We start from the raw sequence: 26,040 nt of genomic DNA, 5'->3' as shown, positions 1-26,040 counted from the left end.
CAAAGAAAATTAACATTTATATGGGGGTTTAACAACCCAGCACTCTTTTCTAGAGATTTAATCACTCTACCATACTTCTCGGTCCAACAGTAACACTCACACAATTATAACTGCTATTGGGGTGGGTGTGGCTTAAATTTTCAGGACCAATTTATACGTAAAACTTAGAAGTCAATTATAGTGACAGTGGAGAAATGCAATGAATAATATAAATCTGACAACAGTAAAACTATAACATTTTTAAAAGGAGGGGGGAAAGTGTAAGCATCGAATTTCCTAATACTTACGCTATAAAGTTAATCAAAAGCAGAATAACTGAAAATTATAAAATTCACTATTAAAATAATATAACAAAATTAGGGGATAAAGAGTGTAGGTAATAGTGTAAATACTCATCTTTAATATAAGCTAGTAAATAGATACTGTCTAGAGCAAAAAATTTAAAAATCAGTAGTGTCAATTTATAAAGTTACAAGGATAATCATCGAACAACGTGAAAGGCAGACAGTGTTAGGAAGCTGGCGTCCGTGCCTCTGCCACGTGAGGCAGGTGGACGCGTAGCAGGATGGGTACCACCGTGAACTGTCAGGATTCACAGAGCTCTATCAACACTGAATGGCCCCCGAGCTGTCATGTGTGGTGGAAAAGGACAGATGGGCTCCAGTGGGCAGTCACGTGAGCATTTTATTTTGTCTACTCAGCGGTTAAGTTGCTACCTCATAAGAAAAATAAAAATACTAGAAGGATTATCTTTCATTTATATTTTAACCTGTTTCTAAGTGGTAAAGTCTCTCAAAGTCCCTGCAAAAACCTGAAGAGAAAAGAACCTCTGTAGGCACTGTTTAAATAAAGTCACTTATGTTTCTTAGAGCAAAAAACAAACAAACAAAAATCTACATAAACACGGCTCTGTGGGTGGCAAGGACAATGAATACCCACAGGACTCCTGAGCAAAGAAACGCTGAGAACTGCAGCCAGGAGAGCCTTACCACTCAGACCATCTTTGTTCACTGCTATATTCCCAGGGGCTGGCACATAGTAGGTGAACAACGAGTATTTGTTGAATGAATAAACAGATAAATGAATTGTTATAGTAGGCAGCTATAGAAGCAGCAACCTGTCCTTTGTCTGGGCCCAGTACTTCACTCAGCCACTCTGAGTGCTCACGGAAATCAGAATGAATGGACAGCATTTTTAGTTTTTCAAACAAGGCCTCTGAGATTATTTTGAATACACTTATCTGTATCTCTAAACATTCCAGAATGTTCCTCCCTTACGATAAGCTCCCCTTACCTGGAGAAAACCTTCACTTTCCCCCAGGCCCTCCATGTTATATACTTTGGGAAACTGATGAAAGGGAGCTTCCGAAGGAACAGCTCAGAAAATATTAAGCCACCCAATGCCTGACACTATACTCAATTAATATTAAAAAAATAAAGAAAAAGGAAAGAAAGACGAGTACATGGTGCTCAGCAAAGGATTCTGCTGATTGGTACCTATGAACCGAACCAAGGGTTCCACTATGAAAAACTTAATTGAACTTCGATATAGACATGATGGTAATACAAGAATCTGAAACCAAGAGGTCTTTAAAGAAATAAGACTTGGCTGCATGGGTAGACAACTACAAAATACTTGAATAAAAGAGAGCTCAGTCTGAAACTAACTAGTGTTTCCCTGACTCCCACCCCGAACCCTTATCAAAAGCCATGTTCCTTCTCATAGCACTTTACGGGACCAGTCTCTTAAAATGACAGCTATATACTAGCAGGAGATAGGTGACGTTGTTCAACTAATTCCTCCCAGGGTATTCTAGAATAATTGCCACAGAGACTTGCAAAGGCTTCAAAATGGTAGACATGCATACTTCTACCACTCAAAACAGCAGAAGTAGCATAATTATATAAACCAAGCTGCCTATGACTTCCAGAAAACGACCTGAGGTGCTCTTTTGTGGGGGGTGGGGGGCGTGGTGATTATGATTTAAGGTGGGGATGGGCCTTATGCTGGAGTATTCTTTTTCTGTCTAAGTAGGGAAATATTCGGGGGGGGGGGGGGGGCTGCTGGCAGGGGGGTGGGGGAGGGCACTAAATTTGATTAAATGTAACCAATAAATCTATAGAGAAAAGGGTTGGTTATTACCCAGATCCTACCTGTTGGCTGAGCCACTGGCATTAATATTGTCTCTGTACTTCCTCAGGAGTCAAAAAAGTACTTTCAGTAAGAACACTAGGCCAGAAAATAAGAGTTTCTTCTTACGTTTAGCTAGAATGTCAGATATTAACATGTTTTAAAATTTGAAAACTCTGATAGGAGTTTTGGCCTGACAGTGAAAGCCTCAAAGCTAGGAGCTCAGGACAGAAAAGCTGGGGACTGCATGACACGTATTCCCATTGTGCTGAGAAAAGCCAAACTGGGATTATAAAAGAGTATCGTAGAAGGACAAGACTTAACTTCATGCTCAGTCACTAATATAATAGCTGAGGAAAGAAGTTATCACTGAAGACTGGAACCTGTGAAAAAGAAAGCAGCAGCAAAAGAATTCATGTCCTTGTAAGTTTAATAGTCTGGTTTATATAAATACTAGAGGCCAGGGCACAAAATTCGTACACTTGGGTGGGGAAGGGGGGGATCCCCCTCAGCCTGGATAGCAAGAGGGCGCGGGCCAGGCAAAGGGACCCCACTAGTGCACGATGGGGCCTGGGAGGGACCACAGGAGGACTCTAGGGTGTGTCCAGCCAGTCTCGCTCAGTCCCAGCAGCAAGCTAACCTACTGGTTGGAGCACCTGCCCCCTGGTGGTCAGTGTACGTCATAGCTAGCAGTTGAGCAGCCTTAACATATCATTAGCATATTATGCTTTGATTGGTTGAATGGCCAACCAGATGACCAGACACTTAGCATATTAGGCTTTTATTATATAGGATAATAAAGACAAGCTCTATCATGAAGAACCCAAAGAGACACAAAGGAAGTTCATAAAGATGGCTTTGAGTCTGCTGGAAGACAATCCTTAAACAAAGAGGGAACTAAGATGTCCAAGCCCAGTAGAGCTTTGACACCATCTCTGCTAGCAAGGCCCCAAACTACAAGCAGCATCAAGGGGAACTGCAATCAGTGGCTTTTCATGGATAATGGGGAGTGGGGGGAAGGGGAAGCAGAGATGGGCAATGCAGGGGACCAGCAGATTGAAATAATGTTTCCAGTAGCACTGTTGCATAAAACAAATCACCTCCCAAAAAAACGTGACCTAGTGCAGTAAATGGGCATTTCCTAATTGTGCCTACTCCATAGTTCCATCTCCGGCATTCACTTTCCGAAAATGGGCCATGTCTATTATCTCCTACTATTGTGGAATGCTTCACATAACGGAAAGCATTGGGGAAATACCTTAGTGACACTATATCTACTGGGTGTGTGACAATTTTCCAGGAATAGGGTTTTGGGGTGGTGTTAATTATAAGTGTGTATGTGTGAGGCTTGACCCTAAGTTAAGGTGCCCCTTTGTATATGTGAACAAATTTTCTTTCAACACTTTTCTTTGCAAATGTGATATGCAGTAAGACATGAGCAACCAGTTAACGGATTACATAGGTTTGCAAAATTGGAGCTCAAAGTAATTGAGAAGTCCAGCACAAGTAAAGGTCACCCCAGAAAAATCTCACTCTTCAAAAAGGCTCTGGCAATAACGAAAGAATGAGATTTTAATCACTGGAGCTAATTACATGGAAGACTAAATCACAAGAAGAGTTATTTAAGTGTCTTAAATACAATAAAAAGTAATTAACAGGAAGTGCCATCTTGACAGCTTCACGTCACAAACGGCATAATAGGATCAGCTAATTCCCAACCTGGGAGCCAAAGAATGAGGAACAACTCAAAGTTTGATCTTTTTACTTTTTTACTTAAACTGCTTTGATTAGCAAATAACAACTCTTGCCAACTCCACAGTGAAGTTATTTTAAAAAATTTAATCTAGTAGAGGAATGATGAACCTCATTTTCATTGATTCCCCAGAGGGCAAGAGATGGGGAGTTGAAGACTATGTCACACCAGACTCCCTTCCAAACATCAAGAGGAAAAACAGAATGATCAGACTGAACCCTATGGAGGATATAGGCCTGTGGCTGGCAAACTGCATCTCGAGAGCCACATGGGGCTCTTTGGCCTCTTGAGTGTGGCTCTTCCTAAGCCTTAGGAGTACCCTAATTAAGCTAATAACAATGTACCTACCTATATAGTTTAAGTTTAAAAAATTTGGCTCTCAAAAGAAATTTCAATCGTTGTACTGTTAATATTTGGCTCTGTTGACTAAAGGGTTTGCCGACCACTGATATAGGCAATTCACACACTTGGGCATCTGAAATACATTTAAAGATCTGCTTTGAAATAACCTGTTAAGAGTCTCCATCTCAGCTGCTTCGTCTTTCTCATTCCCCTGGAACAGGGGTCCTCAAACTACGGCCCACGGGTCACATGCGGCCCGCCGAAAACATTTATCCGGCCCGCCGGGTGTTTTTGCCGCCGCTGCCTGTCCCGCTTAGCATCCGACTCGTCCCCGGGCCCGCAGTGCGCATGTGTGGAATGTCTGAGGGACAGTGAACTGGCCCCCTGTTTAAAAAGTTTGAGGGCCTCTGCCCTGGAATCAGCAGCTTGAGGGAAGCTCTTCCAGAGCCAGACAATCCCAGCTGATCTCTCAAATAACAGGAAAGCCACTAGATCTACAAAGGCCTATATGTAGGTGGGTAAGCCAACAGATGATGACGGACATAATTTAGATTGGCTTGCTTCTTAATTCTACAGCATTTCTACAAGCTTGGACAAAGCCTGTCTTTGAAAGAGGCAATGCATTACTACAAAAGCTCTTCTAACTAAACTTCCCTTAACTGACCTGGACTTTCTATAACTCACTCAATCTATTGGCTGATGACATTAGAGTGATTGAGGGCCACTCTAGCACACCCGTGCACTTCTGTTCCAGTCTGTTGTGTCATTTGTTTCTGTCTCCAAATTTATGTATACTGGTTGTGTTTGTTATTTTAATTATGTCATTTATTAATTCTACATTAATAATTAATATAAATACAAAAAGGATGTCTATAAAAACAGATGAATACTTTTAAAAGGTTTAATAAGAAAAAATGGCTACAAAATAAATATGAGCTGGCCAACTATAACAGAAGGGGAAGGCATATGTCACAAAAATCTAGGGTTCCATGATCAGTGTTTTTAAGGCCTCACGTCAAAGAGGAAGTTATGCAGTTCACCAGAATATCACAGTAGATCATGCTGCCATACACCCAAGATTTGTAAATACAAGTCTATTTCTGTGTTTAAAATTCAATTAAAACATTTGAAATAAAAATAGTAAATCCTCTTCTCTAGCCAATGTCTTTAAATAACATTGAAGTCAGGTGGAATGCTTTTAGTATACCTTAATTCTGAATATAAGCCAAGTATTTGGACATTTTTATTAAATATACTACCTCACTTTTCTACACTATTAAGAATTGTTTAAGTATAGAAAAACCGGGGGAAAAAAAGGTAAATAAAAACAAAATCAAGGCAAAGGGAAAGGAAAGAGAAGCTATGAGTAAGATTGGAATAGAGAGGCATGCTTCCAGGTACACTTTCTAGACATGTACGATCTTTGGCACTGAGCTTCCAATAATCAAACAAAAGAGGAAAACTATCAGAACAAGTTTTTCAATATTGATCAGACAGAAACAAACCTGTTAACTCAAAAAAAGAAAAGAAACATCTAAGTACTCCCTGCTATGCTTCATAAAGGGACACTTTGCAATTCAGTACACAAATCATTCACAAATTTATTGAACTCCTATCTTACACTGAATACTGAGACTACAAGGAATAAAAAAGATGAAAATTACTATGTTCAAGGAGCTTAATGTCTAGTGAGGGCTGGTCTCAACAATATCACTAAATTTTGTATTTCTCCCAAATTTAGCTGAGTAGTTTACTCCAAAGTCTAGTTTAGTATAAACAAACCTAAGAGGGAACTCTATGCTTCTCGGGTACCCTGCCAGGCTGGTCTAATTCAAGGTAAATCATTAAAAAATATACATTCTTTCTTATAATATAACTGCAAGAACCACGAAGTAGAAGGCCAAGGTTACCATTCTTGGCAGGAACCTGAAGTGCAGATACATGATGTTGTCAATTACAACTAATCAACTGTGATGTTAACTGACCAAACTGATAAAAAGGTTGGTGTCTTCTTACCAAGAGCATTGGCTGGACCTAGTTACCCAACCTCTGCAGAAAGAGGCTAGCCTGAAGGAGTAATCTTGGCCAAAGCCAAGATCAATGCAGTTGAAACCTCAAGGTCTCATAGCATGGGCATGGCCAGAACACCCTACTCTGGAAAAATTTTAAACCAGTTGTCTCAAATTGTCTTTAAAACATCCTTATAGAACACTCCCAGAAAAAAAAGAAAAAAAAGAAAAAGAAACCAAAAGGAAAAAAAGCAACAACAAAAAAGAACACTCCCAAAATATCTAATTTTAAGCAGTGTAAATTTACTTTAAAAATATACCTCAGTGGTAACTAAATGGAAAAAAAAAATCCACTCGAAAAGATTGTTAGGTGAACAGGAGAGAAAGCCATCTACCAAAAATAAAGACGGGAATTTTTACAGTAGTGATGTTGTTTTTACCAGTAAGTATGAGGAGCAGTTAACTACTGAAAGGATTCCTTATTTGTGACAGTAAAAATTTTAATATAGGGAATATTAACTTCCCAGCTCTCCATAGTAGGGAAACTTGCATCAAGCTCCCCAAGAAGTGATAATGAATTGATAATAAATATTTCTAGTTATACAGATAGAAGAATGATCACAATATTTCCTATATTCTCCCATTTCAAAATTATTACCTAATTTGTCTCGAAGCTGTTTCTAGCAAGCATGATATCTGTGATGGTGTTGAAGTAATGACATCAAAAGCCTATATTAAGTTCCTCTCAGCAAAAATGAAGCCTCAGACTGTTATAGGAGTGGTAACTGTGGCTAAAAATACTTATTTCCAAATGTGGTGACTCGAGTGAAGGGAAAAGGTTCCTGTTTGGGGGGAGAGCTTCTAGAAGGCAAATTAGCTGCAAGATCCTCTTTCCTTTCAGAGGCTTGCTGGAGCGTAGAGGTGTTTCTCCTAACGGGTTTCATTGTGCTTTCAATAAGACAATCCCTGCTTTAATGAGAAACCTATTCTTTTCTTCCCTTCTATCATGCTCCCTTTAAAAGAAAAATACCAGTTTGGTAACAAACAGCACTTAAGATTGTTAAATAGAGAAGGAAACAATTACCACGCTGGTATATTTTATGCAGTGTAAGAATTGCTACTAGGGACTGACTGTTTTAATATTTATTGTGGAAGCAAGGCCCAGCAGGCTTCCTCCTTCCCCCATCAGATACCTCCCTCCATAGACTATTCATCAATCAAGCTCTCAAGAGACTTTGGAATATAACCAGGGGACAGCCAGCACAGTATAGGGGGAAGACCCTGTCATCTACTGATTACATACATCTACACAAAGAAAATGTCCAATTAACCTCTCTTCTTCTTCCCTCTGTTGTTTGTGGGGTCTTGTTTTTTCTTTTTTTTTTTTGGCGGGGGGGGGACCACGGAGGAGACGGGGAGGTGTCTATAAATGAACTTCCTAAACTAATATGCAGAATAGTCTTTTGAATAGTATCTAGGGCCTGACACTCAATAAATGGCATTATTAATAGTAATAATGTGTGCTACATAGTGCCAAGTACACAGAGCCCAATAAATCTTAAAAAACAATAATGATGAAGTAAATGATTAGCTAGTGAGTGATTAAAAAGTACTTTGCAAACATAAAGTGCTACACAGGCACACAACAATCATAAATCACTGTGCTAACAGCAACAGAAAGCAAATCAGAGTGAAAGGAAGGGGAGACGTGAATGAGGAGAGAACTCTTTAGTTATGGCTGGCGCAGCACTCACATTCCTCCAATGGTGACAGTGGCACAGGTACGCTCTGAAAAGGCAGGCACCGTCTCTGTGGCTGGGCTGGCTGCTCTAATGTAGTCCACAGTCACATTGACCTGAAAATAAAGAATCAAGGAAGTTAAGGTTGGGACCTTGCAACACAGCTACTCGTGTCCAGACAACTGTGAAATCTCACCTCATTCATAGTTTGATTTTCTGGATCTAAGATTTTAAATAACAACAACTGAAAGACAGCTGAGCCACACACACTGGTCAAAAATATCTGCACAAAAACCTTAACTGTTAGAGCACTGTTACCCCAAACTATTAAATCTCAACTATAAGAAAATTAACAACCCAATTTTAAAATGGGCAAAAGACCTGGACATCTCACCAAAAAACACTTAGAGAAGGCAAATATGTATATGAAAGATGCTCCACATTGTATGTCATTGGGGAAATGCAAATTAAAACAACTACACACCTTTGCTGGTGAGGATGTGGAGCAAGAATTCTCATTCATTGCAAGTGGGAATGCAAAATAGTACAGCCACTTTGAGACACAGTTTGGCGGTTTCATACAAAATTAAACATACTTTTACCATACGTTTCAACAGCTGAAAACTTATATCTACACAAAAACCTACATATAGATGCTTATAGCAGTTTTATATATAAATGTCAAAACTTGGAAGCAACCAACATGTCTTTCAGCAGCTGGATGGATAAATAAACTGTGGTTCACGAAGTCAAAGAAATGTTATGCGGCTCTAAAAAGAAATGAGCTATCAAACCATGAAAAGACACAGAGGAAATACATAAGAGAAATAAGCCAATCAAAAAGCTGCATACTGTTTAATTGCAACTATGACATTCTGGAAAAGGCAAAACTATGAAGAAAGTAAAAAGATCAGTTGCTGCCAGGGGCTAGGAGGACAAGACAGGGATGAACAGGCGCAGCAGAGGATCTTTTCGGCAGGGAAATTACTCTGTGTGCTCCTATAATGATGGACACATGTCGTTACACACTTGCCCAATCCCACAGAAAACACATTACTGAACTTGAACCCTAACATAAGCTACGTGTTCCTCAATTATAACAAATGTACCGCTCTGGTTGGGGGCTGTGATAGTAGTGGGTGGAGGCATGGGGGCGGAGGAGGGGAACTCTACTTTCTGCTCAATTTTGCTGTGAACCTAAAGCTGCTCTAAAAAATATACTTGCTGTGCTTTTGTTTTGTTTTTAAAAAGTGACTGATACAAAAAAAAAAAAAAAAAAAAAAGAGGCAAATGGCTGCACATGTAAGGCCCCACAGATATCATACTTGACAGAGCAGAGGCTGGCAGCGGCCCTACAGAACTCCTCCATATTATGGTAATGGAGTTCTTTAACCTTCAGACTTCTCTGAACCAGTTTTTAAAAAATATGGAATGCCTCTACAGAAAAGCTCCGCATAATTTCAGCCTGCCATAAATCTCAAGGACCAAGTGAAGAACTACCAAGAACAAACAAGAAGACAACCCCAAAGATGCCTGGGGCTGGTTTCACAGTGTGTGAATCCAAACAACACAGCTAACTGCACCCAATACCAACAGAGCTGGAGTTAGGAAATTTTTAAAACAACAAGGACAGAATGGACTTAAAGAACCTTTACATTCTGAGTTAAGAAAGGATATGTATCCAAACAGTTTAGGAAGTTAGGAGCCTAAAATAGGAAAGCTGCCTAATCCTAGTATATATTAAATATATGGATTATGGACATACTGAGCAATGCTTTTTCTCTGTGAAACCTTTTGAGATAAACATGTTTATGTATCGAAAGAAACAAGTATGTGACATCCCTTAGCAAACACACAGGGTTTTGTTTTATAATTAAGGTATATGCTTGGCTTGGGCCATGGCCAAGTTTCATACCTGTACGAAGAGTCACACTGGATCAAGCAGCCTGAAGCCACAGCCTTGAAAGTCCAGAATTCCATTTTCTAAACATGTCTTTAGTTCCCACTGATCAGGTTAAAGATAGCCTACAGCACACGCATCAAGTTCAGCCACGCTGCTGGTGAGCACCATTAAAATCCTTTCAAACTGTCTATTCTTCAAAAACTCATTTTAAAATGAATATGAAATGTTTAAAAGGACAGCTGCCTCAAAACTCTGGCTGTCAGATCATGCTCTTGAACACTCCATCTAGTTACGTTTCAAAAGCAACAAGGAGCCATGCCGGAGAGAAAGCCAATTAAGAGCTAAGGGTAAAAAGTATTGTCATAATACAGCAACACAGAAAAGAAGACAATATAAGGATGACTCCTACAGTCAGGTGTCTGCACTGAAATTATTGCTCAGTCTTACCAACTTTTCTAAAGCTAAGGAGATGGGTATAGTGTGTGAGAAACATGATCAGACTGGGCTGGGAGTGAGGGTGAATAACTTACACCTCTAATGAAGAGGTTCCAGTAGTTTCCCTGTGTGCAGCTAACCAGGTTAGTACAGGCCAAAGGCAGGGCAAGGAACAGGAGGTCTACACACAGAGCGCATGGCTGACTCAAATCCTGCAGAGGGAAGAAGGTCTCTCTCTGCTGTCTACGTTGATACACCTGACTCTCCTCTGGCAAGGCCCGACAACAAAGTTACAGAAACAGGCAGAGGGTCAGAAGTGCACTTGGATCTCTGCTGGAGTTACCGAAAATCACACAGGAAATCAGCAGTGTACAGAGCTAATTCAAGGGGACCCACACCATGGAATGTAAAGTAACTCAGGGCCACATTTTAAAAGGGCATAGCTAGTTTGGCTCAGTGGATAGAGTGTCGGCCTGCAGACTGAAGGGTCTCGAGTTCGATTCCGGTACAGGGCGCATGCCCGGGTTACGGGCTCGATTCCCCAGTAAGGGGGCATGCAGAAGGCAGCCAATCAATGATTCTCTCTCATCACTGATGTTTCTAACTCTCTTTCCCTCTCCCTTCCTCTCTGAAATAAATAAAAATATATATATTTTTAAAAGGGCATAGGCACATGTATGGTTTAATTGGGGGGCATTTGGTGGGAAATCAAAAAATATGTGGAGCTGGGGAAAGAGGTCCACATATCCTTTCACTCAATCCATCTAATAAGGTCAAGCCCTCAGTTCTATTACCATGGGAAACAAATTCATCCCTGCTTATAAATAAACTAAGTGAATTTCAAGGTTACCTTGTACCTACCAATGCCAAGATCTTCCTCAGCAGACAGTGGGGGAGAGCAGCTCTTCAGTGCCAAATACACTGCACAAAGTCACATTAGCTCTCCACCAGAAGGAATGCCTGCTCATCAGGAAGGACACTGAGTGGTAGCGGTAATAATGGTGGGGGGTAATGATAACAAACAAATGAACACTGAGCATCTCATCTTCCAATCCAAAGGCCAAAAGACATGCCATCCCAAAGATGTCCCTCACGGAGATCAGAAAGAGAAGAAGTCTTTAATCTTCAACAACCAAAAGAACCAAGAGCTACATTTACCTGCCAATTAATTCTTTCCTATATCTAAACAGTGGTTCTCAACCTTCTGGCCCTTGAAATACAGTTCCTCATGTTGTGACCCAACCATAAATTTATTTTCGTTGCTACTTCATAACTGTAATGTTGCTACTGTTATGAATCGTAATGTAAATATCTGATATGCAGGATGGTCTTAGGCGACCCCTGTGAAAGGGCCGTTCAACCGCCAAAGGGGTTGCGACCCACAGGTTGAGAACCGCTGATCTAAGAGACAAAGAATTGAAAATAAGTAGGAGATTAAAGAGCTCATTGGGGAGGCATCATATTAAAGAAAATCTCAAATACAAATGAGGCCCTGAGAATAGCCCACAGCTAAGACACAACCTGCAGGAGCTATGACAAATCAGGAATTAAAGTCAATGTGTAATTAGCATTTATGTCCCTCTCCTGTGGATTCTGAGATCTGTTCCCTACCTTGGAGTTTTTCATCTCTAGATACTCATCACTGACTTTTCAATCATTTGAAAAAGAAACACAGTTTAAACAGTTTCAATTAAAACAACTACAAATATTACAACACCTTCGTCTGAATAAATAACTTGAACTTTGTGGTTGTGAGTAAGTACTTACGGAATGGTATGAGTTAAAGAAAAGAGGGGGGTTAGGGGGAGTCAAGGAGGCAAAGGGGGGACATCTTATATAATAAAAGGCCAGAGACCGTAACAGCATGACGACCATAACAACTGTTAGACCAGAACCACCACGGCCCCTTGCAGGGCTGGCCACGCTCCCCAGCAAGCAGTTAGGGGTGATCAGGCAGGCAGGCAGAGTGGTTAGGGGTGATCAGAAAGGCAGGCAGGTGAGTGGTTAGAAGCCAGCAGTCCTGGATTGCGAGAGGGATGTCCGACTGCCACTTTAGCATTGATCCCTGCGGGGCTAAAGCGGCAGTCGGACATCCCCTGAGGGGTCCTGGATTGGAGAGGGTGCAGACCAGACTAAGGGACACTCCCCCCCGCCACACACCCCCTGTGCATGAATTTTGTACACCAGGCCTCTAGTCTGTAATACTTTCAACAATAAAGATGAATTTGTTTTTGAAGAGTAGTAATAGGAAAATACTGATGTGGTCCTCATTTTTCAAGACAAGGTGCTCTTGGAATGTTTGGTATACAAAAGTACACATTTTACACACACGACACAAAGCAGGACCTGATCCCTCTTTACAGCAATAACTAGGACCCATGGGCTCTTGCTTGGTCATACCTGTCATTCTCGCACAAATGAGTGCTATCACATCTTTGTTCTCACTTTTTCTCCATCTGGAAAGTGAGCACACTAGAACTTTAGAGTATCATTGAACTCTAGAATTCTAAAAGATAACTTAGCTAAAAATGGTGTACTACAAAGTGTTTTCTTGGACCTTTGTAATAATGAGACACGCTGAGCATCTCTTAAAAGATGGATGGAAATACTCTTCAGTTATATCTTTTAGAGCTTCCCCTAGATAAGATTAAAGTTTCTCTTCAGGCACACTCCAAACCAATGCAGCTGTGCCAGTCCATGCCAGCCCACGGCGGAACCTGGAGAACAAAGAGATGCAATCTGCACCTGCATGGAGAAACCCAGCTCTATAAAAACCGGACCTGAGCAGCGGTTCGGGGAGCCCCACTCTCTGTTAGGATACTCCCTTGATGCATCCAGCTCCCTCCCTTCTTTCTTTCCCTCCATCTTGTTTTCAGTAAATCTTTTGAATCTATTTTGCCTGATTTCTATCCTGGGGGGCGGGGCAAGGGTAGGGCAGGAGGGGGAGCTAAGAACCCTTTCTCCAGGGACAATTCCTACCTTACATTTACTACGATAAACTGGAACATATAGCTTGTACGCTCCAGGGCAGGGAGACTATGTATTTTATTCACTGAAATTGTTGGGTAGGGCCTATACAGTAGAAGGGAATGTAGGAAATATTTGTTTCATTAATGGACATATATAATCAGGAACCCTTTCAGATAAAATTCTGAAGGACACTTTTGAAATGAGGGGGTTAGGCATTTGGAAGACCATTTTAACAAGCTCCTGACCATTCTGCTGCTTTATATAACAAAAATATATTAATGTAAAGCATGGGAGAGAATATTTTGAAATTGGGATAAAGCCATTCCTATAAAAGACTAAGCAAGCAAAATATATATAATTTCCCACATTATTTGTTCTTCAAAGAGATTCTCAAACAAACAAAAAGGTAGCAGGCAATCTAATTCATCTTTGGTTCATTAAATTGTGAAGTTTTCCTTGAAAGCAATTTCAAGGACCCTTCAGAGGAACTAAGATGAGAACTTAGGACTGAATTTATATCTCAATCTCTTATAAAGACTAAAGCAGTTTAATGCAAAAGAATAGTTTTGGGCCACACATAAGAAATTCTGAGGATCTATGAATATTCTTCATATACTAATCATTAGAACAGTGTCAACCCACCAAAGAACTTCAACTTTATGATGCTGATAACAAAATGACAATATCTGAACTACCTCTGCATAAAAGATAAGGTAGGAAGAAAAGCAATTTCATATCCACAACATTTCCAGGACACAGACTCAGTTTAGTTTTAATATAACCAGGGCTGTTATGTGAGGCTGTTTTGCATAATTGACATATAATCCCACCCAATATTCCACATGGCCAATCATCAGTTCACAAAGAGCTGTAATAAATACCCTGCCTATCAAAATAAGCTCTTATATGACCTGTCACTCTCAAGACAGGATTTCCAGGCCATCATGGAAAGCCTTCATGCACCCCAGGTACAGAAAAGACAGCACCATCCAGGCAAGTGTAGCTAATGCAGCCAGGAGACAAAAGTAAGCAGAATAAAATATTTTACACAGCATAAGTAAGAGCATGAACTCTGGAGCTGCTAAGCTGCAGGCTTGGTTCCTCGCAATTCTGCATATGAGCTGTGTGAACTTGGATGAGTTATTAAACCTATCTGTGCTTCAGTACAACACAGACAACTCTGCATTAATATACATGAGGTATTTAGAGCAGGGGCTGACTCATAGTAAGCTCTATGAGTCAGTTATTTTTAGATAAACATACACTGATTTTCTTAAAGGAGAGTCTAGAACAAAGTAAATGCTAAATAAGTATCTGCGAGATAAAGAAATAAAGATGCCTAGACACATATATGCCTAAATAAGATGAATGTTGACATAAATCATTGGACGACTGAAATTATAAGTCAGAAAGACTCAATTAAATGTACTTTTCTCCTAAGGAGAAAACCAGAATATATATCTCATACATATTCACTCCAACCTAGACATAAATAGGGCTTATTTGAAAGAATGCTATACTATTCAGTATTTATTTAGACATTTTCCTGATTAATTTTGCAGGTACCAGTTATTGGAGATTTTATTTACTAAATATAATTGAAGCAGAGTGTAAAAAACCATCTCAATTAATAGGTTACGTAAAGATAGTTTGGGAGGATACACTTTGCCTTACAAGATTAAGAAGGTAATGAACAAAGAAAGACCAAGTTTCTATTTGCTTTCAATGTAACAGGACCTTCCATAATACTCTTCATATTAATTTATGTATTCTCGCTTTTTCCCAGCTAAAAAGCATCTTATGCAATTATTCTAAAAATGTAAGTTATCTATTTTTGAAAAATTTGAAATACATTTCAATCACCCATTCATTAGATGAAGGATGAGCTTCAAAACAATTTGCTAACTCGGCTCATGGCCCTGTTTCTGAACACAGTCTCAGCTAAGCACCAAGCACTTGCGGGGCTGGCTACTCAACACAAGAGGATGTCAAGCTTACCTCCTCCTAAGCCTAGGCAGCACTGTAACGGGCTAGAAAGAAGCTAGGAAAATTCTGGGACAAGATGAATAGGGAAACAGAGGCAGGAAAATTAAACAAAGCCAAAAAAGCTTTGCAGGCTGCTTGTAGAGGACATTATCTTGAGAACAAAGGGTTAAAACCTCTCCTTTTCACAAAAGAATGCAGGAGAGGAGATGGGAAAAAGGGGGAGTGGAGGAGGAATCTTAATAGATAGCTAAATCATCCAGAAACTAACTAAAAGGGAGGAGGGTGAAAGAAGAGAGCAGTCTATCTCATCTCACTGTTTAAACAGTGAAGCCAGCAGTCTTGGGTTTGTCAAAATAAAGTTGCCAGATGCTTCTCATAAATTGTGGAGAAAAGAAAGGAGGAGCCCTAATTTGTATGGCTCAGTGGATAGACCTTCGGCCTGCGTACTGAAGGGTCCCGGGTTCGATTCCAGTCAAGGGCAGGTACCTCAGTTGCAGGCTCCTCCCAGTACGGCCCGGGTCCGGCTCCTGAAGGAGGCAACCAATCAAGTAAGGCAACCAATCTATGTGTTTTTCTCACATCACTGTTTCTGTCTTTCACTCTCTCGTCCACTCTCTCTAAAAATCAATGGAAAAATATCCTCGGGTGAGGATTAAAAAAAAAAGAAAGAAAAATAAAAGAGACCTTCAGAGTTACTCTGTACCAGGATATCTAGTAGAGGATTTAAAAAACAAATAAACCTACAGACAGGAAGGTATACAAAGCAGAAACTCCCCACCCCACTCACTCTTCAGATTAGCTGAGAGTCCATCTGCGCTTCATAAACTAGATGTACAGATTTGCTTACCTTGCTTCCTCAATAAATGTGCATGCTTCAATTTTTAAAAAATTGGCTTTATCACAATGCAATCATTGAAAGTCTCTCATTTAAATTCATTTATATGAGAAGATAAGAATTAAAGTTGGGGACAGTCCTCTCTCTCTGACTCAGAGGGCTGTCAGAATACACCTCTCTAGTGCCTGTGAGAGGTGCCTGCCACAGCATGGTGTCACAAAAAATAATGAGTCAAAAATGAGAGCAACATATGTACCTTTACATTTTCTAATAGCAACATTTAAAAATGAAAAATAATTAGATAAAGTTATTTTAAAAAATACTTATTTAGCTAAAATATGCAAAACGTTATCATATCAAAATATAAACAATAAAAAATAAGTATTGAGATTATTTTCTTTCTCTGATAGGGAATCTCTGAAATCCAGTGTTTGTTTTGCAAATAAAACACATAGGATAAACTGCTTGTCTAGACTGTCTTTTCTAAGCCCCATTCCTCGATTATATGAACCTAGCTTTTGTGGTTCTTTATCTTTTCCTAGGAACTTTTGTTATCTTCTATTTTGTGAATCCTTGTAAACACTTTTAAACCATATATGAAAAACCATGGTGTGTGGTATGTAAAACTAGGTATAAAATGTTCATCCTTCATTTTATTTAAAAAATCTATTACCTGACTAGACTAGAAAGATAGCCATTAATTTTTCATTTCAAAAAAGAATTCCTCTAATTTATAACTACCATTGTAAAGTATACTCTGTTCAACAATTAAATGAACTACTTTTCAGGAACTTCTATCACTTCAATGGCTGGGGATCGAGCCTAAACCAGCAGTTGGACATCCCTCTCACAATCCTGGACCATTGGCTCCTGGATCGTTCGCCTGCCTGCCTGCCTGGTCACCCCTAATTGCCCCCAACTGCCCCCCCTGCCAGCCTAGTCGCCCCTCAATGCCCCCTGCCAGCCTGGTGGCCCTCAACTGCTCCCCCACCCCCCGCCGCCGGCCTGGTCGCCCAACACAGCCTGCTTGTTCAGTCTTTTGGTCGTCCCTCACTAACCCCCCTGCCAGCCTGGTCGCCCAACACAGCCTGCTTGTTCAGTCGTTTGGTCGTCCCTCACTAACCCCCTGCCGGCCTGGTCTTAGGCAGTCATCTTGTGAGGGCATGAGGGTTAATTTGCATATTACCTCTCCCCCCTCTCTCTCTCTCTCTCTCTCTCTCTCTCTCTCTCTCTCTATATATATATATATATATATACACACACATATATGATAGTTTGATAATTGAAAATATTTTAAATAAACCTGATGGGAATCAGAGAAAAACAGAACACTATTTGAAGATAACCTTGCAGCTGCCAGAATTCATTAATCCTCTTGATTCTTAAGTCCTTATCAACAAACCTACAATATATCTAAAAAGTGAAATGTGCTGGTGTTAATGCTCTGACCATTATCTTACTCATTACTATATCAATATATAACTCATCCCAATACTGCTTGTCACTAAAAAGGAATGCCAGGGGGCCCAGAAGCATCACTGAAAACTGTCCGTGTGTCCCCGGCATGTCTCTTCTTACCCCTCCTGAGAGCTGCCATCTCCTCCTGCCTTTCTCTAGGGATGGGAGTTGAGTGTGGTCTTTTTTCTCCTTTATAAAAGTGTCAATCACAGTCATCTGTGTTCATAGTGTCCAAGGTCAGCATCAGTCAAGAGAAATTAAATCACTTCATCCAGAACCTTCCCTGGAGGAGTTCCAGCCACACAAGCAGCACAAACATACAGACACACTTATGCCTTTGTGCAGAATATACACAATGTCACCCAGTCTTTAAAACAACACTAAGAAAACTAAACATGAGGCTTACGGACACGAAGAAAGGGAATGTGCTTAATGACATCTAAGAAGAATTAGGGGGGAGGAAAAGGGATATTATTGTGATATGGACAAAAACAAAGGTTACATTACATTTCCTATGCAAATGTATGCCCGTCTGTGAAGAAAAGGTCTCCATTCACCAACAGGCAAAACTGGGACACCTGAGCACTAAAGGTGGGGGCTGAAGTATTCACCTTGCCAAGAGTTCCAATAAATTCGATTGCTCTGGGGGGGAGGCATTGTCTATATTGACCAAAGTCAATATGGAAAAGCCATCTTTCATTCACTACAGTTCAAAACACACCCATTTCTCCAGCATGCCCATGAGCTGGCATTTAGAAATCATTCAAACAAAGGAAACATATATTCAGGTAAGATAACTAAAGGCTACACTTAAAATAGTGAATTGGACTAAAAGCAGCCTGTCATGACCTCAAAGAAGAATTATGAAGAAAAATATAATAATTCTTAAGAAATACCTGCCAAAGACACAAAGAAAAATAGCTCAAGGATGCAGCTCTTTGATTATATAAAATATTTTTGGGTTTGTTGCTAAGAGAAGATTCCAAGATAGCAGGTGTTATCATCATAGGCCTTTCTTACTTTACACACACCAGCCTCTCCTTGTATTTCACAGAAGATAGAGGCCGACTAAATGAAACAAAGTTCTTTGATCAAAGGCACAGTGTGCATAGAGCAATAACAGCTTAGGCCAATGTCTGAAACTACACACAGACACTGATCAAAGACCAACCTGAATTCCATCTGTATCCACTTCCAAATCCAGGTCTCCTGACCTATAGCCACTGTTTTTAAAAAAAGGCCACAAACTAATTACTTATTCAGAAACTAGGTGATTAGCATTGAATAATAAACATAGGTCAAATGCAGTGTTTGCATCCCAAACTGCCCAAATTCATGAAGTAAGCTAGGCTCTAGGCAGCTGTATAGACAAAGAAGCCTTTTCCCAGACTCACAGTTCTCTAGTGCCCACTGCTAACTTATTAAGGACAACAAAAAAAATTATTGCTCAGGTTCTTAAAAATTTCAAAATAGAATTACCATAAGATCCAGCAATTCTACTTTTGGGTATATTCAATCCAAAAGAATTGAAAGCAGTCTCAGAGATATTTGCACCCCATGTTCATAGCAGCATTATTCACAATAACCAAAAGGTGGAAACAACCCAAAAGTCCAATAAGGGATGAATGAATAAATATAATATACATAGAATGGAATATTACTCAACCATAAAAAGGAAGGAAATTCTGACACATGCTCTGACTTGGATGGACCTCGAGGACATTAGGCTAATTTCAATAAGCAGTCACACACACAAAATACTGTACAATGCCATTGAAATGAGTAGTCAAACTCAAAGAAACAAAGTAGAATGGTGGCTTCTAGGGGCTGGAGGAAGGAGGGAATGTGGATTTTGTTTAATGGACACAGAATTTCAGTTTTGTAAGATGAAAACATTCTGGAGATTGGCTGAATGACAATGTGAATATATTTACCTCTACTGAGTTGTGTGTATACTTTAAATTGGCTAATATGATAAATTTTATGCAATGTGCATTTTACCACAATTAAATGTGTCTGCTTGGCAATTCTACCCACACATTCGATAAGACAATAAATTAACACTCTGGTGTCGGGTGAATTTCCCGCCAAAATATAAGCTGGCGCGGGCAATTATTTAGGTTTCCCGCGCAAAATCAGAGTTAGTTTAAAATGCCTATATCTTTTGAAGTATGGGTTCGATTGAAATGGGTATGAAACGGTTCGCATACGCAGGTAGGTATCTTTGAAACAAATATTTGGTAATACGCAGTTACAATCGGCCCGAATTTACACGTTTCCCGCACTCCACCGCAAATCTATATGAACCGAGTTAAGACGGCTCCTGCCGAGTACGTGCAATTCACGCGAGCCGACTTAACTCGTTTCCCGCAACCCAAGTGTTAACAGCATGAGCCAGACAGAGGCCAGACAACTGTGATCTCAAACCCAGGTAACAGCAAAATCTTTAGGAAATTCAAGAGAATACTTGTATCACATTCCCAGGAAAATAGATGGTCACCCAAAAGTAATAATAATTAGAATACATATCCAATAACCCATTAAAAAAGGAGGAAAAGTCTAAGGTACGACAAATTATTCCATCTATCTCTGTCTACTTCTCTGCTTTCTAAAAAGAAGAGCCACCTCAAGGAATATGTGTAGGTACCACAAGTCTAACTACATGTACCTGCTTCACCATTTCTCAGAGGCAGTTGCAGAATGAGATAGAGTAGTCTATAGCTCACTGACTTCCTATAAAATTGTCAAATAATTTTGGGTGTCTTAAAGAACGCATTTCTTCTATGAAGAATAAATCTCCCTTGGAGATCTGTCAGTGTAGATCTACACATTTGGGGAATTTTCATTGTGTCCCACCATAATTTTCCCGCCTATACCCAGCTTTCCAGTTGAATTTAATTACTGTTATCCATGGTTTTGTCTAAGGAACCTTCTTCCATTTTCATGTGTTTCTCTATGTGGTATTTTTCACTGCTGGCAGGAACCAAAATTGGTGCATCTTTGGAGGCCAAACTGGCAACTGTACTAACATTTAATATGTGGATGTCCTTTGACTCAGCAATTGCACATCTAGGAATTTAGTCTATAGAAACATAGATACATGAACAAGCACTCTGTCCTTTGCATTCATGGTAGTTTAACATAAATGCATAATTACAAATTGTTATCTAACTCTACACTACCCATGAGCTCCATGTTGGCAGTGATCATGGCTATTTGTTTGCCACTAGTGTATTTCCAGCACCTCTCAAATAAACTGCAGCTGTTGAAAACAAGGTGGAGCAATACGTTCTACTATGGAAGCAGGATCTGATAAAAAAAAAAAAAAGAAGAAGAAGAAAAAGCACATGCACAATAGCATATATCATCCTATTTGGTGGAGTAAGATTCCTGGACATGAATAGAAACAGAATCTGGAGGAATATCCCAAACACTGGTAGAAGGGCTCACCTCCAAAGGTAAAATTAAAGGGTACTTTCACTTTTTCACTGTCACCATAAATCTCTGAGATTAAATTTTTTAAATTACATTTGAAAGAGGGGAAAAGATTAATTTTTTTAAAAAGCAAATGGTCAGTTGGAATAAAAGATATAAAGCTAACAGATGCTTTTATTTAAAAAAAAAAAATGAGTCTGCTCACAACCAGAAACTTCAGTGTTACTATTTCATCACACTTCTTCCCAGGCTGAGGGCGGGGTCCCCACTAGGTAATGTCTGCCAACCAATAAGAATTTTGCAGGGCAGGCTAACCACTGTTAGAAGGACACAATCGTGAGGGTTTCCAGGTGCCCAGTGGTGTACTGTTCCCATGGCAGGTGGGCATCAGTCTCTGCAAATGAACTGCCAGTCTCATTGTGAGCTGATAATGATGCTGCCGCCACCACCTGCCTGCCATATGTTTTCTCTACTTGTCACGTAACAAGGAAGTACATTTTGGCATGCTGATCACTGACAAATCTGATACTACTGGTTGATGTTTGTATTCCTCACTGTAGCCCTACATATAGCTGAGGAATAGTGGATGAAGGATACAAAATAATACTCTGTTAACTGACCATTCACTGAATCCCAACATTTTTTAAAAATATATTCTTATTGATTTCAGAGAGGAAGGAAGAGGGAGAGAGAGACAGAAATATCAATGCGAGAGAATCATTGATTGGCTGCCTCCTGCACACCCCCTACTGGGGATCAAGCCCGCAACCCTGGCAAGTGCCCTTTATGGAATCGAAGGGGACCTGGGATCCTTCAGTCCACAGGCTGACGCTCTATCCACTGAGCCAAACCAGCTAGGGCCCAACATTTTGCAGCTAACTGGCATGGCCAGTCTTCCTTTAGTTCTAAGGCCAGCAGCTAATGTCTGAAAGGCTGTGCCCCATCCTCAATTCATGCCCTGTTATCCTGTTTCGCATTAGTACAGTGGACAAAGAGCTCCCCACTGCAGCAAAGACAGTTCATTCTCTCTCCATAAATCACCATAGGACAGTCAATAAAAACTGATGTCAACTCCTGGAGTTGCCTTTTTTTACTCTAATGTAATATAGATTAGCAGAGAGTGTGACATCATGAGTCACTGTCTCAGAGCAGCAGATAATCTGACGAAGATAGTAAAATACGGTAAAAGATGTTTGGGGGTACCAATAAACTGCCTTCATAGCCACTGCCCCGTTAACAGAACTCAGGACAAACACCATAGCCACTGTCAAAGATGCCACAAATAACAGATAAAAGCTATGGAAAATTCTTCCAAAAAATACAATTCCCTATAGGCTTTACCTTCTCACTGGCTGCATTTGCTTCCAAGTTTCCTTGCACACACTTACTCAGGGTGAACTGAACTATAATTCAGATTTCAAGGATTTTCACATCTTCATTATTTAGCCTGTCTTAATATATCCTTGGTATACACAGCAATGCAGCTCTCCCTGATGTGTCACATATGGTCATTTCCATGGGATGCTCTTCATGACCCAATTCCTCTCCTTTCTCCAGCTCTAAGAGTCCACAGTGGAAAACCAATGGTGAACTTTTCTACAGTACACGTGTAAAGAAATAAATATAAAGACCCAATGAGCTCTCTTCCATAATTCACATGGAAATAATTTTTATTCTTGTGCTATTAAAGTCTCTATGTCTTTTAGCACAAGATAATATCTCAAAAGTAGAAAAGTTAGTTTACTCATTAGATAACTTTTTGAGCTATAAACTTGTTAATGTGATCATCCAAAGATCAGTCTGAGAAGACAGTGATATTTACACTAAGAAATCAGCAATTGAGGTTTCTATAATTAGAGACAGAGTTTATTGCAATCACTGGCCAAGAACTTCATGCAAACTACTTAAGGAGAGACTTTCAAATACAGTGGGGCCTTGACTTACGAGTTTAATTCGTTCCGTGGCGGAGCTCGTAACTCAAATTACTCGTATGTCAAATCAAAAAGTGAACAAGTGAGACACATGATGCTGGGCTGATGTTGTAGCCTTCACTGTGACGTTCGCTGCGCCAACTAGCAATGGGGGTATCTGAAGCTGGCTCGTAACCCGAATTTTAGCTCGCAACTCAAAGCAAAAAATCGGCCGAGAGACGGCTCGTATCTTGAAAAACTCGTTAGTCCGGACACTCATAAGTCAAGGCTCCACTGTAATCTCAAAAGAAGCCCAGTCACTTAAAGAGTACATTCCAGAACAACCAGTAGATACATAAAAATCAAACTTACTGCATAGAAAAAGAATAAGCAAAAATGCCATATTATATCTCACACAGAACAGTAATGTTTATAAATACACTAGAGTACACTGGGGGGTTCCCCTAGCCCGGCCTGCGCCCTCTTGCAGTCTGGGACCCCTTGGGGGATGTCCGCCTGCTGGCTTGTGGCTAGATGGCCTTCTGCTGCTGCACAGCCTGCTGCTTGAGCTTCAGCAGCTGCTGCACGTGCAAGGGCTGGGCCACCACGGTCTGGCCTGTGAACACCGTCAAGAGGGTGAGTCAAGGGCAGAGGCAGGCTCACCCTGAGTTCCCTGTGATTCCCTGAGTCAGAGTTGTTCAGACTGACTGCCTTCTACAAAGAAGGGCACCAAGATCAGGCCGAAGCCAGCAGTCAGACATCCCTCTCCCAGTCCGGGACCCCTCAGAGGATGTAGTAGTGCGCCAAGCGGCCAGGGAGAAGCCCGAATCTGGGCCAGGAGTCACACCACTCGCACTCATCCCGGCCTACTGCGCCTGCTGTCACCGCTCGCTACTGCTGCCATGGAGTCGGGAGAGGCTCCCGCCACAGCAGCTGTGCTCGCCAGCCATGAGCCTGGCTTCTGGCTGAGTGGCACTCCCCCTGTGGGAGCGCACTGACCACCAGGGGGCAGCTCCTGTGTTGAGCGCCTGCCCTCTGGTAGTCAGTGCACATCATAGCGACCGGTTTTTCTGCCTTAATGGTCGCTTAGGCTTTTATTATATAGATTAAAAAAACAAGAATCAATCCATAACATAGTTTCTCCTTATTTTCTCTGTAAAAGATAAGCCAAATGCACAGGCATATTTATATTTATTCCTTTACAACAATATTGTAGAAAAGTTCACCATTGGTTTTTCCACTGTGGACTCTTAGAGCTGGTTTAAAAATAGAACATGCAATAAGAAATAGTTATAACTGAAAGAAGTTTATAAATTTAAATATTGTACCTTATTTAATGAGTATTCTGTTAGTGACATATGATAAAATTCCTGTGAGTAAACATCACAACATAAGAATATAGCAATTAGCCCTAACCGGTTTGGCTCAGTGGATAGAGCATCGGCCTGTGGACTGAAGGGTCCCAGGTTTGATTCCGGTCAAGGGCATGTACGTTGGTTGCGGGCACATCCCCAGTAGGAGGTGTGCAGGAGGCAGCTGATCGATGTTTCTCTCTCATCGATGTTTCTAACTCTCTATCCCTCTTCCTTCCTCTCTGTAAAAAATCAATAAAATATATTTTAAAAAAAGAATATAGCAATTAAATCAAAAGAATATTCAATAAGTATGGGGTTCAAAAGTATAGAGCCCTAGCCAGTTTGGCTCAGTGAATAGAGCGTTGGCCTGCAGACTGAAGAGTCCCGTGTTCGATTTTAGTCAAGCGCATGCACCTTGGTTGCAGCCCCCCCGCCCCCCGCCCTCCCGCCCCAATCCCTGGTCAGAGCACGTGCAGGAGGCAACCAATTAATGTGTTTCTCTCACATCAATATTTCGCTCTGTCTTTCCCTCTCTCTTAAAATCAATGGGAAAATATCCTCGGATGAGGATTTAAAAAAAAGTCTAAGAAAACATCCTATAGTTGTTGGGAAATTGTAGGCATGACACTCTGACCAGGAACAAATAGAAAGAAAAGAGAAGAATTAACTGGTATTAAGCTAATAAAATCAATTCCCCAAACTGAAATGAATATAACCAATTTTTAACAATTCCACAATATATCAGTAATCAATCTTTATCTGAGAAGATTTTGTTTTGTTTTAACTTCTTTGCATCTCCTAAACATTAAGAGGATATTTTTTTAGCTGCTTAGAGGTAGGTGGGCTGTGGAGTAAGGGGAAGCCATATAAATAACTAAAAAACATCTACAACAATAATAGTTACTTAGATAGGTTAGATAATCTGTCCAAAAATTATTTGAGAAGGGTCTTCTACAATACAAAAGGCATAAATCATACAATGTGGAATTAGGCTAGCTTACAAAGAGAAAAAATACATCAGTAAGTAACTGTTTTAAATGTTTAAGATTTAAATGCTTTGCATATAATTAAAGATTTCTTTTTTAATCCAACTCTTAGTTAACTGAGCTTTTAAGGGATAAAGTAACATGAATGACTTTTATTTAAAATCATAACAAAAGGGACCACAGTTATACCTAGGGCAAGCATGCACCACTATGTAAGAGAAAGCAGACTCAGTAGAATTATGTGAATTCCCTAAATTTAAATACCAATTCAATAAAAGTTATGACTAGATCCTATATCTCAGAGCAAATAAAATCTGAAAGTATAAAAATAGTAATTCACAGTGAAATCAAGTCATTTAATCTGTGATATGCCCGAAGAGAACTGAAGTCTAGGAGGGTTAGCCCAAGGATATTCCAAGTCTGAGTCATCTTAGAAGCCACCTAAAATAAATGGATGATACAATGCAGGTGGCTAAACGTGCTGTTCATGTGGCCAGGACTTCCAATACTCTGTTGAATAAGAGTGGTAAAAGGGGACATCCCTGTCTTGTTCCTGTTCTTAAGGGAAAGGTTTTAGTTTTTGCCCACTGAGTATAATGTTCGCTGTAGGTTTGTCAATTATTCAACAATATCAATTAATAAACATAAAAGCTTTTTTTGTCCTTAACACCTGTAAACTTTAGACCCTCCCAGGTGTAGAAGTCTGATTTTGGATGCTTAATGAATCTAGTTGATTCTATTGTACCCTATGTCTGTTTATTAAAACATAAAATAACACCACACTACCATAGTTC

General features: G+C 40.2%; 1 protein-coding gene across 1 annotated transcript in view; it reads right to left on the bottom strand.

Annotated features, from left to right (window-relative positions):
• SND1 (staphylococcal nuclease and tudor domain containing 1) overlaps positions 1-26,040 on the bottom strand; it is a 447,431-nt gene that overhangs the window by 240,496 nt on the left and 180,895 nt on the right. Inside the window, exon 12 of the mRNA XM_070423847.1 lies at positions 7,989-8,089. Within this exon, the coding sequence (XP_070279948.1) occupies positions 7,989-8,089 (101 nt within the window). The remainder of the gene's footprint in view (positions 1-7,988; positions 8,090-26,040) is intronic.

This window comes from Myotis yumanensis, unplaced genomic scaffold (genome assembly GCF_028538775.1).
Source record: "Myotis yumanensis isolate MYYU_CA2020_CCGP unplaced genomic scaffold, mMyoYum1.0.hap1 SCAF_9, whole genome shotgun sequence".
Lineage (NCBI taxonomy): Eukaryota > Metazoa > Chordata > Mammalia > Chiroptera > Vespertilionidae > Myotis > Myotis yumanensis.
Note: the sequence above shows the minus strand (reverse complement) of the source record. Positions and strands in the feature narration are given on the sequence as shown.